Raw genomic sequence first — 12,303 nt, forward strand, 5'->3', positions numbered from 1 at the left:
TTTCCCATCTAAACAGTCACACTTGCTATTCAGGAGATTAATAAAGACTTAAATGTAATGCAGTTCTTTACAAATTATAACTTAAATAGCTAAGCATTTTATGTCACATTTTCAAAGCATAGGAATTTCATCTATGTGGTCAGACAGAGCAACCAGAAATAGAAATCTAATATTTACTCTTAGTCCGTTTTTAAGACTGGAAATATTCATGAAATGCTACAGGTAGAAATTAATGATTTAATAAGAGTGCCTCAGCAAACCAGGTGCTTACCAATTAAAATAGTTTTTAGGTGACTGCTGTTAGTTGAGGATGTTAAGTGGGTGTGTGCATGCATGTTAAGCATGTGCATATATGTGTGATGTCTTCAGTATGCATATTTGTTTTCTCTATATATGTACATGCAACAACCAGTTGATTAAATTGAAAGCATATTTTCACAATTAAATCTGATTTCATATAGTCATTTATGAATGGAATTGAAAATATTTCATATCAGGTAAAGAAGCAGCAGGGTCCTTATATTTTGTTACTAACATTTGTGTTCCCCATTTTGTGTGATTTGAGTCATGTTCATCTTTAAATTAACAGGTGATAGCATTGTATATTCTGGATTTTGTTTATTAGTCATGTGTTACTTCTAAATTTTCATTTAATTGAAGTCATATCAAAAGAATTGCAATCTTAAACCATTCAGTTCCTAAAAGTGCTTCGCCTGTGTTAATAGGCTTCCATTGTGTGTTTTTGCAGCAAGCTTAGTAGTGGAGGAGCGAACAAGACAGATGAAAATGAAAGTGCATCGATTTAAGCAGACAACAGGGTCTGGTTCTAGTCAAGAACTTGATCGCGAGCAATATTCCAAGGTAAAACAAGTAGTATCCAACCAAGAGTTTCCCTTTTAAAAATGTACAGTGTATATAGCAGGTAGGACTAGTAAGCACCAAGTTGTGTGAGAGAAGTTATCATTCAGGTGATGGTCTTGTATCATAACCTCTCTCCTCTTGATATTTTCACAAGATATATAACTCTGTTAAAAATATGATTAACTTGGATTTAATGTTTTTTTCTAAAAAGGAAATGTAAATACTTGATATTATTAAAGTCTCTCAATGATCTGTTGTCAATAGTCAAATTCCTATACATAAGCAAGACATGAAGCCATTTTATTGCTTAAATTGCATTTAAAATATTAAGATGTAAATTCATAGTCTTAAGTACTATTTTAGGTTGATGTTCACTATTGAGATTTATTAGTGAATGACATAAGTTGTGCAATGTGAGATTTCTTATTGATCTGTCTTCAGTAAGAAAAGTAAGTGATAGCAAATTCTTAGAAACTGAAATTTACCCAATTTCAAGTGGCATTAAAACATTTAATTTATATTTCAGCATTATTTTGTAAGGATGCACTACGAGTCTATAAACTGCTAAATAGCACCTAATAATTTTAATTAAAATATGCGTAGAATTGTATACCTCATGAAGCAATTTTAAATATACTATCTGGTTTATTTAAAAATCCTTTTTTTTTGTTTGTTTAATACTACAAAAGTGGCACCAGCCATCACAGAACAACCTGTGTTATAATTTCATGTCAAGAAGCCCTTTTGGAAGTAATGACTTTTTAGAAATTCAAAATTAAAAAAAAAAACAGCTACTAAATCAATATTGTTAATTTGAAATATGACTGTAGGAAAGCCTACTGATTTTTAAATGTTAGAGGTTGATCTCAGATATTTAGAGATTAATGCAAGAAAATAGAGGTGGTTACAAAATATGACTTGTCATATAGAGTCGTATGTATCAGAGGCAGTTTATCACTTTACATCTTAGGTTAGTTGCAGGAGGATTTCCAACTGAGATGTGACTCAGTGAGACTCAATATCCTAGGAATCTGAAACAACACTTTAAACAGTAAAAATCATTCAAAACAACACAAAACAAAACAGCAAGCAGAATATCTTGATGTTCCATAGAGTTGCTGATTCTAGCTCCACAAGTCTTCCCTGCAGTTCATTCTTAATTATTATCACTTATCTTATTTGTTTGTCTTCTTTAGGAATATCATCATCATCTTTGTTTTCTTTTACTACAAACGCAGTAGAGATTAGAAGACAGGATGATGTACGTCTTCTGCCTCCACATTGGATGCAGTTATTTAGAAAAGTTCTTTAAACTGGACATGCCTCATTGGTTTCTTAGCATCATGTCAAAGGATAAGGTCAAATAGAACATTGAGTTGGAGTTAGGGCCAGTATAGGAAGCAAGAAAGAGGTAAACAATCAGGGTAATACTGAAAACCTTTCTGGTCATTCTGAAGTAGGACTCTAATCATTAATCAGTTGATCAAAAAAAATCTAAAAACGAAGTGCCCTAGAAGTCTAAACAACCACTAATACTTAATATTCACGATGAATCACAAGTAGGTTTATCTTGGTTAGGAGATTCCAAGTTCTCTGATTTCATAGAAATTTAGAATCAGATGAAATTGATCTTCTATTCCAGCTCTCTTATTTACCCAGCTTATGAAAACTGAGGTCTCACCCAGAATTAGTAAAGCCTTTCTGTGGAGTGATAAGCCCTAGAACTCCTTGTCTTAAACTTAGGTACTACTGTTCTGCATCTTGTATCATTGAAATGTACATGTCATCCCAGTTGGATTCATAAGTTCTTCCAGGGCTTTTAATTTGAATACAATTAAACTATCACATTCTGTCTTTGCCCCCTCCTTTACACAAGCATCCTTTTTCTTTTTCTCTCTCATCCCATTTGAATATTAAAAAAAAAAAAACATTACTTTCAAATATATTACTGTTTTTCCTATGGCTTAAATTGATACTACTGTGTTACATAAATAAAATTATTACAAATTATATCAATAAATGTGAGATCATGGATATGGTATCTTTAAGAACTTATAAGAATATAGGATAAGAAAAATAAATAGGATAACAAATAATTAGCTTATTTTTTATTTTATATGTCAAGCAGAAGTTACATACTCCGCAATTCTAGTATTCATATTATGGCCTAATGCTTACAATAAATTTTTAAGTAGTTCCCATTTCATTAGGAAATCATGTAAGTAGTTTTCCATTTTAAGTAATTTCATTTCCATTAACTCAAAACTCTTTTACATGCTTAAGAAAGTCTTTCTCATTTTTTATTCTTTTACCCCAACCATTTTATAATTAACTTTACAAAAATCTATTTTATCCATATAGTTGAGAACAAGCATTGTCATAAATTTAATATACATTAAATTTTGAACTTTATTCCTTTATTGACTCTGTTTTAGTGTTTTAATCCATTTGACATTTTGGAGGAATAGCTTTGTTGAAATTCTGCCAAATTAGAAATTAGTTAACTATTCTCAGAATGTTTAGAACCAAACACCAATAGAACTAGATTTTCTTCAGGGCAAAGAATTACTAGACAAATGTACTATAATTCCTAAAACGTTTCAAACCTGGCACCTCCTTTAAAATATGGAACATCCCTAACTGTCCTGAGTAGGGAATTAGCACTAACTTTTCTTTTAAAAAAATACAAGACTGCTTTAGGATCCCTGAAATGTGATACCATGATGTTTTTTCAATGATGGTATACAGTGTTACATTCCCTAGTGATGGGGTGAAATTCATAATTGGAGGGTAAGTTCTCATTTAAGCACTCACATTTTAAAAAGTGTTTATGTTTCTATAGTCCAGGAACAGCAACCAAGACTAATGGGATGAGTTTTGTGGGTAGCTGTTAAGTGTTTATTATTACTTATTTTTTTTTTAATTTTTTTTTTTAACGTTTATTTATTTTTGAGACAGAGAGAGACAGAGCATGAATGGGGTAGGGTCAGAGAGAGGGAGACACAGAATTGAAACAGGCTCCGGGCTCTGAGCTGTCAGCACAGGGGCCCGATGCGGGGCTCGAACTCACGGACCGCGAGATCGTGACCTGAGCCGAAGTCGGCGCTCAACCGACTGAGCCACCCAGGCGCCCCTATTATTACTTATTTTTAAAAATAGCTGCCCTATAATTAGAGCCTCCCTTCACATCAATGACTTATTTCCCTGCTGTATGATTAGCATAAATTCTTCCTAGGGATATTATATTTCTAAAAATATAATAGAATATTATAATATAATAATATAATAGTTATTATATTAAAATATTAAATAATATAATAGTTAATGTGTTTCCATTAAAATATTTAATTGATAAATAGGAAATTTAACAAATTATGCTTGATTAAAAGTCAAAGTCATTATTTAAATTTCTAACAGATTCTGAAAATAAGTAAATAGTAAAAGGCGAATATAAAAGTCTTTCATTTCCTTCAAATAACTAAATGCAAAGAAAAATGATCTTGTGTGAGAATGATGGATTTTTCTTTCGCCCAACATAGAAAAATTTAATATGATCTAGTTTTTTAAGATACCTTGTTTTATCACTTTGCTGAAATAGCAGAAGTCTATATACAAAAATGTTGAAGAAGAGATGGCTTACAGAAAAGCAAGATTTCTTTAGGAGAAATAGTTCCATGTACACACACATACCCTGATGCTATAGTCTATACTGTATGTTATGGGCATTTGCCAAATAAGGGGAACATTTGTTCTGGGTGTCAACACAATGCCAGAAAAATCTCCTATAGCTGGGTACATTTTTATTGTATTAGAACCCAATTCTTTCATATTCTTTCATGGACAAGCTATCATTTCAATATGTTTGGAAACATTGTAATAATTACATGATCTATGTACTTAGCAAAATCATTTCCAAGACAAGTAATATAGGAGTTGTGTTTGTATCCTACTACTATTAAATTTAGATCCTTCTGTCAGCATATTTTAGTTTTTACCACATCTACTCTGTAAATAAAAAATAGTTCTGATTGAAATGAATCATGTGAGGATCATGTTAATCAGATGTAACAGAATTTGATGATGAAACGTTACCACATAAATTTAAAATGCACCTTACCTTAAATCATATTAATGTTAGAGATTACGTCAAGTTGTATAAATAGCTCAATTCTGGACATATATGAATTTTCTTTTGGATTATAATTTGATATATGGCTTTCAAAAACAAGTCATGCAATTATGAAAAATTTCTTTGGAAAGATAATTTCATTGATATTCTATAATTTGGAATTGTTTTCATGCTTGATGTGAAGTTCCTTGCTCAGTACATACACATGAGAAGTAAAGAATTAAAACTAACATGTAAATACCTCAGGCCTGAACTATTCTTATCTGAGGAATTTTTAAATAAACATGATTATCTTTTCTAGCATTTTTTAAAATGTACTGTTGTTTTATACTTCTTTTTGTATATACAGATCCAGGTTTTTAGCATCGTTTTATTTAGTGTACTTTAGCAAGACAATTATTTATACAAATTTTTATAAATAGATGGATTACTTTAGGTTCATTAAAAGTTATCTGATAGGGAACATCAGAGAATGGATGAGCTTTTCTACAACTTTAATAAACATTTGATATTTTCACACTTTAATGTATAAACATAGAATTAAATTACTTGATAAGAAACTTAAATACCCAATGTTTAGTCATGTGTTCCTTTTAGTTATGTGTCCTTTTGTTAATAAGTTATATTAACTTAACTTCCAGTAAAAAACATAAGAGAATCACTTAATATATTAGGTATTTCAAAATTATATATATAAGGTTTAAGTGGTTATATTATAACCTATTTATTATAATAAAAACACATATATAAAATACTGATATATGAAGCTATTTGCTATTTGTTCCACTGCAAAAAGAATCAAGTAGAAAGAAGAAGAGCTTATTAGCTGCTCTGACAACTTTGCCTGTTTTAATCTTTTACCTAATGAATTCTAAAATCTTCAGTAATGAATACCAAAGACAAATTTAAAAATACAAGATATAGTGTAAATTCTAATTTTAATAGAAATCCTTTTTTTTTGTTTTGTTTTCACTTTTGACACTGAGCTGATAGTTTAAATCTGAAAATCTCTACTTAATTATAATAGAAAGTTGAAGTCCAGTCTTTACCTCCATGGCTCTAATCCTCCTTGGCACAGCCCCTCAGCTTTTGACACAGCCCTTTGTGAAGACATACATTTTTTTCAAGAAATTTGAAACAATGTGATGTCTTGAAATAGGGAAAATATGTAGGTAAATTGAATCATTTTAGAAAGAATCAAAAATACAGACAGATAGAAGCAGCCTATACTTTGCTAGAGTAGAGGTGAATAAAATGGGTAATTATGAAAACTAAAGCAAAATAGAGAAACCGATACACTAGAAAAAGTACCTAATACAATTTTGAGGTTTCAAGTATTTGCCAATAATTTATTCAGTGAATTTTCCACCCAAATATTTAAAGTTTTTGTTTGATTTATAATTCAGTCTTCATAAACCTCTTTTTTTTTTTTTTTTTTTTTTTTTTACCGCTCAGAGGATGTAGGATTTTTATACTGAAAATCATATATTACATTGTGTTTGGATTATTTTAAATTCCACACCTACTTTTATGAAGGTACACTTTTACTTGGTGTAGGCAAAGTAGTCATTAACCTCACCGTGTATGTCTCTTTTCCCACAACCTGATGATGGAGCTCACACTTTCTTGTTTTTAATCTTTAGTATAACATACATAAAGATCAGTACAGAAGCTGTGATAACGTCTCTGCCAAATCATCAGATAGTGATGTCAGTGATGTGTCCGCCATTTCCCGAACCAGCAGTGCCTCACGCCTCAGCAGCACAAGCTTTATGTCAGAGCAATCTGAGCACCCCAGGGGTAGGATCAGGTGAGTTGGCAATACTCTTTATATAAACTGGGTCTGTATGGGGATAAAAATGCAACTAGCTTTCTTAATGTTCCTACTAAAAAACAGTTTAGGTCAAGTAGCAGAAACATTTCACTAACATTGTTGGGACTGGAGTGGGTGGAGCATTTATTTGTTGTTGTATAATGTCGCCTATAGACTGTTCGGTACTGTCTACCTTATAGACAGAGTCATAATTTTAAAGATTGTTGGAGTCACATTTACAGGACTTTCTTCTTTTTTTAAGTTTATTTATTTATTTTGAGGGAGAGAAAGAGGGGGGGGGGGAGAGAGAGAGAGAGAGAGAGAGAGAGAGAGAGAGAGAGAGAGAATGAGCAGGGGAGGGCCAAAGAGACAAGGAGAGAGAGAATCTTAGGCAGGCTCCACTCTGAGCGTGAGGCTCGAATTCATGAACCATTGAGATTATGACCTCAGCCAAAATCAAGAGTCAGATGCTTAACCAAATGAAGCCACTCAGGCGCCCCTACAGGAGTTTTTTCTAATACGATTAAATCCACAGAGCATTCTTTAGTCCAGTGTCAAAAAATCTTTCCTATAAAGGGCCAGCTAGTAAATATTTTGGGCTATGTACAACAGTCTCTGTTGTATTTACTTTATGATGTCATTGGAGTGTGAAAGCTATGCAAACAATTGAGCATAGCTGTATTCTAATAAAATTTTATTTATAAAAACAGGAAGTGGGCTACATTTTGCCTGTGGGCTTTAGTTTGCTGATATCTTTAGTCCCATTGTAGTTGGTCTGCTTTCAGAGTAGGATTGAACAGATGTGATACAAAGTATACATACCTAGTTTACATTACATGAGTTGTAACAAATTTTCATGAAGTTTGTTTAAATCTCCAACTGTGCTTTTGTCTTCTTACAATGAAAATACCCTGCTGTGAAAGGGAAAAGACTGCAGGAATCCAAGTGCCATCTTATGTAAAGCAGACTCAATATGGGCAAGGCATATTTTATATTTGTTCTTAACTAGTTTCCAGAAATAGAAGTTTCATTGAAGGAATTTGGGGCTTGATGAATGGCCCAAGAGACATAAATGCTCAGAATAGGAGAAATTACCTTTCTAATACTCTGAAAATCTGTTATTGGACATTTTGATGATTTACAATATGTTCAAGCATTCCTTCTTCCTGGATTTCCCTGTACCTCCATCATCTGCTAAAGCAAATTGAGAGTAATTGTCTTACTGTTAATTAACAGTGTCATATTCTGATCATCTACATGAGCAATTTCAACTTTGATGAAGATGTTAATAGAATATGCTTTATCTCTATTTATGATATTCTTAGCATCTGATCCTAACAGAATATGATGTTCTCTAAAACTTAAAATAGAATTAGAAGAGCTAAAAGACATAGCCCCATTGAGCTGCTTAGGATCAAGGGGTAAAAATTATTCTAATGGATTCCTTTTAATTGAAATATTAAGATGTTATGTTTCAAAACCTATTCAGTTTAGCAAAATTATTGATAAATAGGACTTCAACAAGGACTTTTCACATTTAATCACTAAAAACAACTTACTGAATAATTATAAACTAAATCTTAAAGTAATTTCTATTTATATTCACAGTAGAGGCAAGTACCTTGAGTCCTACACTATAAAATATTACTGGTTAATAGAATTCATATTACTAGTCAATTACAGGAATAATTTGTGGGCCCATTTTTTTTTTTTGAAATTTCAAGAGAATAGTATTCTTCAAAACTTGGTCTTTAGGAGAAAGTTGGCTGTGTGATTTTTGAGGAAGAAAGCAAAGAACAGAAACTAGGTAGTGCAATAAAGGACTGTGATTTCATACAAAGGGGTTCAGAAGAAACTACGTGGTAGGATATTGGAACCAGTGTTACTTTGTGGGATAATGCCAGTTTAAGAAATTAACACTAATTATAACTGTGTCAAGATAGGAAACAAAAGATAGAGGATTCTTTGTCTCCTTGATTCACATGACTTTTCTTACTTATTGAAGGTGGTGTGAATAGGCATGGACCTAAGAAGGGTACAAATAATTTCTTATTATTAAAAGTGCTAAATATAAGTGCTAAATGTAAATAAAAGTGCTAAATATAAGTGCTAAATCAGTTTTTTCTAGGCATTTCTGTTTTCAGCTCCCTTTCCCTTCTCTGCAACTTAGAACACATATGAGCTGAGAGGGTTGTTGTTTATTTTTATATATAAGTGGATTATGTAAATTTAGTCCCTAAAGCTAATGACTAAACAAATTTCCCCTTAAGCTAACATGAAGAATTACTTTTCTTGTAGTCCCATACTTTAGGCCAGTGATTGATTCTCTGTATGTGGTATACTTTTGATTTCTTAGAATACTTAGGAGGAAGAGAGAGGAAAACTGAGATATGGGTAGCTCTTTATTCTGACTTCAGTCTAGTTATCTTTTCATATACATTCTTCTCCCCACATATCCTCATAGGCACACAAGCGCACCTGTACACACACACACACACAGTTATTTTGCATCCATCATCAACCATGTGGTAAAATCCTGAGAGGAGGTTTTGGAATGAAAAAAAAAAAAAAGAACAGAATGATGTCAATATAGAAATGCTGTGTCTCTCTTATTAGAACAATGTCTGCAGGCTCATCAGCCTTTAAATATTCCCTATTGTCGTAAGTAACACAATGATTGTTCTCATTATAGTACTGCTTCTCATTTCTTTTTTTTTTAACTAACATCTGCATAGGTTTTAAAATTCTATTTATTCAGGTTCATGGATAAAAGATGAACAAGTTTGATCAATTATGATGATAGAATGCATTTATATGTCGTAAGTAGCAGCAAACTTTTGAATTCCTATCATGAAAGAAGACACCATTATTTCCAACACTAACTTAAAGTATAATGCCTAGGCTACATACTCAAGGGGATTATAATCCATTTAAGAGTTTAAATCTCTGTTTTCAATTTTTAGAAAAATATATATTTATTTATTTTGAGACAGAAAGAGAGCGAGCCTGCATGAGCAGGGCAGGGGCAGAGAGAGAGAGAACCCCAAGCAGGCTCTGCACTGTCAGTGCAGAGCCAGACACAGGACTTGATCTCACGAACCATGAGATCATGACCTGAGCCTAAATCAAGTGTCAGATGCTTAACTGACCGAACCACCCAGATGCCCTAAATCTATTTTTATGGGCTCATTCTATATCTATCTATCTATCTGGATAGATAGATAGATAGATAGATATAGATATATATATATATGAAAACTTGAAAATATATGGAATATATATATTCAAATTTTCCTATGACACAAGACATGTTTTATTATATGATGTGTTGGATGAGTTTCATTCTGAAAATCAACACAAGGATTGAGAGGACATTATAGCATTTCCAAAGACAGTATTCAGTACCCTAAAAGCCAATAAAATACCTAGTATTCTCATAAAGGATTATAGAAAGAAACTATATGACATGATCTTATCCACATTATATAAAAGCATAGTATGTAGGTACTTAAAATACCATGTAGAGTTTTGATTTCCTCTAACCAAGTATATTATAAACCAAGAAAATGTTGAAATAAGCACATGTGAAATAAGAAATGGGCTGCACAACCTTCTGTGCAATTTATAGTTTTCCAGATGTTCCTTACTACAATTTCCTATTTATGATTCACAGTACATGTTACTGTTTTTAAGGTCCTGGGAAGTTTTCTCTTGAAACAATTTGTTTGTCTTTGTTTATTCCAAAATGTACCAAACTTATTCCACAATGTTCTTTTTCACAGGATATCAATTAGTATATTGAAAAGTTCTTGTGAGCGATTTGAGAAAATCTTTTTTAGTTAATTAGCATCTTTTTCTGCCTTAAAGATAAAAGACTATACAGTTGTTTCAAAGCCTGTTTGAGGACAAATAGAATTAAGCACTTATAGGATGTCTATAGGTTGAAAAATATAAATATGTTTGGATGAACAATTTCTAAAATATCATTTTCAAAGAGTGGTAGAGATTCATGGGCCATCACTTGAATCTTTTGTGTTTGAGATGATTATGTACCAAATATCTTATCTACTCAAGTATGCAGCTAGCTAAACCACATGGTTCTGTGTGACTTGAGAAGGAGTATCCCTTCCTCCAGATGCATTCTGAATAGTTCATTCAAAATAGTCCAAAATATGTTTCATGTTTTTAAAGCTTACATATGCAGGGGGGCTATAGTAGGAAAAAAAAGTAAACTATGATGTTTGCATTTAAGGTAAATAATCTTGTGTAGATATAATGAATGAAAGTTTTTTTTTTTTAATTTTCAAGGATTAAAACAATTGAAGCTTAAATAATTGTGTGATTCTTACAATAGAAAATCAACACTTGGGGCACCTGGGGGGCTGTCAGGCGTCAAACTCTGCTTAGGTTGTGATCTCACGGGTCATGAGTTCAAGCCCTGTGTTAGGCTCTGTGCTGACGGCTCAGAGACTGGAACCTGCTTCAGATTCTGTGTCTCCTTCTCTCTCTGCCCTTCCCCTACTCACGCTCTGTCTCTCTCAAAAATAAACATTAAAAAAAATGTTTAAAAAATCAACACTTAATACTTCAAAATAGTAAGTATCGATAAAGATTGAGGTTTCTAGGTTTTCAGATATTTCTTGATGTGCCTTACAATTTTAATTTAGTATTTTCTTAAGTGTTCCTCAAAGAATGTTTTTCCATCCAACCACAAAATATGTACAGTATATTAGTAGAAGTGGCACAATTGACAATAAAAAATGTGCATATACTAGAAGCCAGAAAGAATATATTGAGCTTCTGAGTTCTCTGTTCACTTTTAAATTTAAGAAGATTTTCATCTCAGAAAGGAGATGAATTTTCTTGGTATAGCTCTGAACTTGTTTTTCATCTTTATCGCATATCATTTTTTTTCCAGGCAGACATATTTCAGATGTTTCATACAAAACCATGCAGCAAATGCAGGCATAATCCTATAGTTGTTCTCAGGTGTTACAGAATTTTAGAAGCTTTGTCAAAACTATTTTCCAACAGCATTCACATTTGTAATATATGTTCTCCTAGATCTGCAAAGTTGGCTTTCTAGAGCAAGCTGGATTTTAATAAACAAACTTGAAGTGCAAATTTGATGTCACTAGTATTTGACCTTTTTGGTATCTCTTTTGGGAAGAATACTTTCAAAAGCAATTGCCTTTGTTTTCTACATTCATAGGTTGAAAGACTTGAAGGTTTTTTTTTTTAAGGTGGTAGGAGACTTTATTCATGCATTCATTCATTTCTTCAAAGCTACTTATATGAGTACTAGTATGGCATGAATTTTTTTTAAGAAACATTATCTTCTATATACAAATAATAATCTTGCAGCCATAAATTTACTAAAATTTGGCAATTTGTATAGGCATAATGATTAGTAAACATATACTGAAAGAAATAGGTTTATATTTGGGGGGGAGTTTTAAGACATAGGTTAAATTATTTGAAATTTTTAATTGTGATAGAA

At 32.0% G+C, this 12,303-nt stretch overlaps 1 protein-coding gene across 2 annotated transcripts in view; it reads left to right on the top strand.

The window, feature by feature from the left end:
- RIMS1 (regulating synaptic membrane exocytosis 1) overlaps positions 1-12,303 on the top strand; it is a 487,006-nt gene that overhangs the window by 379,926 nt on the left and 94,777 nt on the right. For both annotated transcript variants that reach the window (XM_049652868.1, XM_049652866.1), the window contains 2 exons: positions 749-861; positions 6,634-6,800. In XM_049652868.1, coding sequence (XP_049508825.1) covers positions 749-861; positions 6,634-6,800 — 280 coding nt within the window. The remainder of the gene's footprint in view (positions 1-748; positions 862-6,633; positions 6,801-12,303) is intronic.

This window comes from Panthera uncia (genome assembly GCF_023721935.1).
Source record: "Panthera uncia isolate 11264 chromosome B2 unlocalized genomic scaffold, Puncia_PCG_1.0 HiC_scaffold_24, whole genome shotgun sequence".
Classification (NCBI taxonomy): Eukaryota; Metazoa; Chordata; class Mammalia; order Carnivora; family Felidae; genus Panthera; species Panthera uncia.